Source organism: Eimeria tenella, genomic scaffold (genome assembly GCF_000499545.2).
Source record: "Eimeria tenella Houghton genomic scaffold, Eth_scaff1795, whole genome shotgun sequence".
NCBI lineage: Eukaryota > Apicomplexa > Conoidasida > Eucoccidiorida > Eimeriidae > Eimeria > Eimeria tenella.
Genome location: NW_013541625.1, coordinates 1126 through 2044, shown reverse-complemented (window position 1 = coordinate 2044; position 919 = coordinate 1126). Strand labels below are relative to the sequence as shown.

The window sequence follows — 919 nt, the reverse complement described above, 5'->3', positions numbered from 1 at the left end:
CAGACCCCCCGCCGTGTCTACAGCAACAAGCACTGCAGCAAGAAGAGCCGCAGCAGCAACTGCGGGCAAGGCAGAGCCGGCGTTAGCAGCAGCAGCAGCAGCGACAACGGCTTCACCAGCACCTAGCCACACAGCAGCAAAACCAGCAGCAGCCGCAGCAGCAGCAGCAGAGGAAGATGACGACGATGATGGAAGAGACCCCTGGGCCCCTCTGTCTTCTCCGCTGCGGGAAGAGCTGCCTATCAGTAGGCGCAACAGCAGCAGAACATCCCTTAGTGACAGCAGCAGCAGCAGAAGCAGAAGCAGCAGCAGCAGCAGCAGCAGCAGCAGCAGTAGCAGTAGTAGTAGCTGGAGAACTGAAGGCTACAGGAGGCACACCAGCACCGTGGCAGCAGAAGCGTACAGGAGCCACAGCAGCAGCAGCAGCAGCAGCTTTTACCGAAGTAGGGAGGGCTTCCGCCTGTTTCCCTCGAAGTATGGGGACTCAGCCCACAACAGCAGCAACACCAGCAGCAGCAGCAGCATAAGGGACGCGCGCAGCAGCGCCAGCGGCTTTAGCAGAAGAGAGAGACCGCATAACTCGATCAGCGGCAGCAGCAACAGCAACAGCAGCAGCAGCAGCAGCAGCAGGGGCTTCTCATCTCGCAGAGCTTCGCCTTTGCGGGAAGGCGAAGCAGCAGCAGCAGCAGCAGAGGCACCAGAGTCCCCGGACCCGTGGGGCCCTCCTGCGCCTTCCCCAGAAGCGCCTGCTGCAGCAGCAGCAGAAAACGCTGCAGCAGCAGCAGCAGCAACAGCAGCAGCAACACCCACAGTGTCCCTCAGCAGACAAGGCAGCGGGGGACGAGACAGCGGGGGCTGTCTCTCCCGCGAAGGCAGCACAGCGCGTTCGCTGCGCTGCTCCCCCCCCCGCAGCCGGCAC

At 62.8% G+C, this 919-nt stretch overlaps 1 protein-coding gene across 1 annotated transcript; it reads left to right on the top strand.

Moving 5' to 3' along the window:
- Positions 1 to 176: 176 nt before the first annotated feature.
- Positions 177 to 527, top strand: ETH_00043680 (uncharacterized protein; the record flags this gene model as incomplete). Its single annotated transcript, XM_013373850.1, has 1 exon — positions 177 to 527. The coding sequence occupies one exon, from the start codon at positions 177 to 179 to the stop codon at positions 525 to 527; it is 351 nt and encodes a 116-aa protein (XP_013229304.1).
- Positions 528 to 919: the final 392 nt, after the last annotated feature.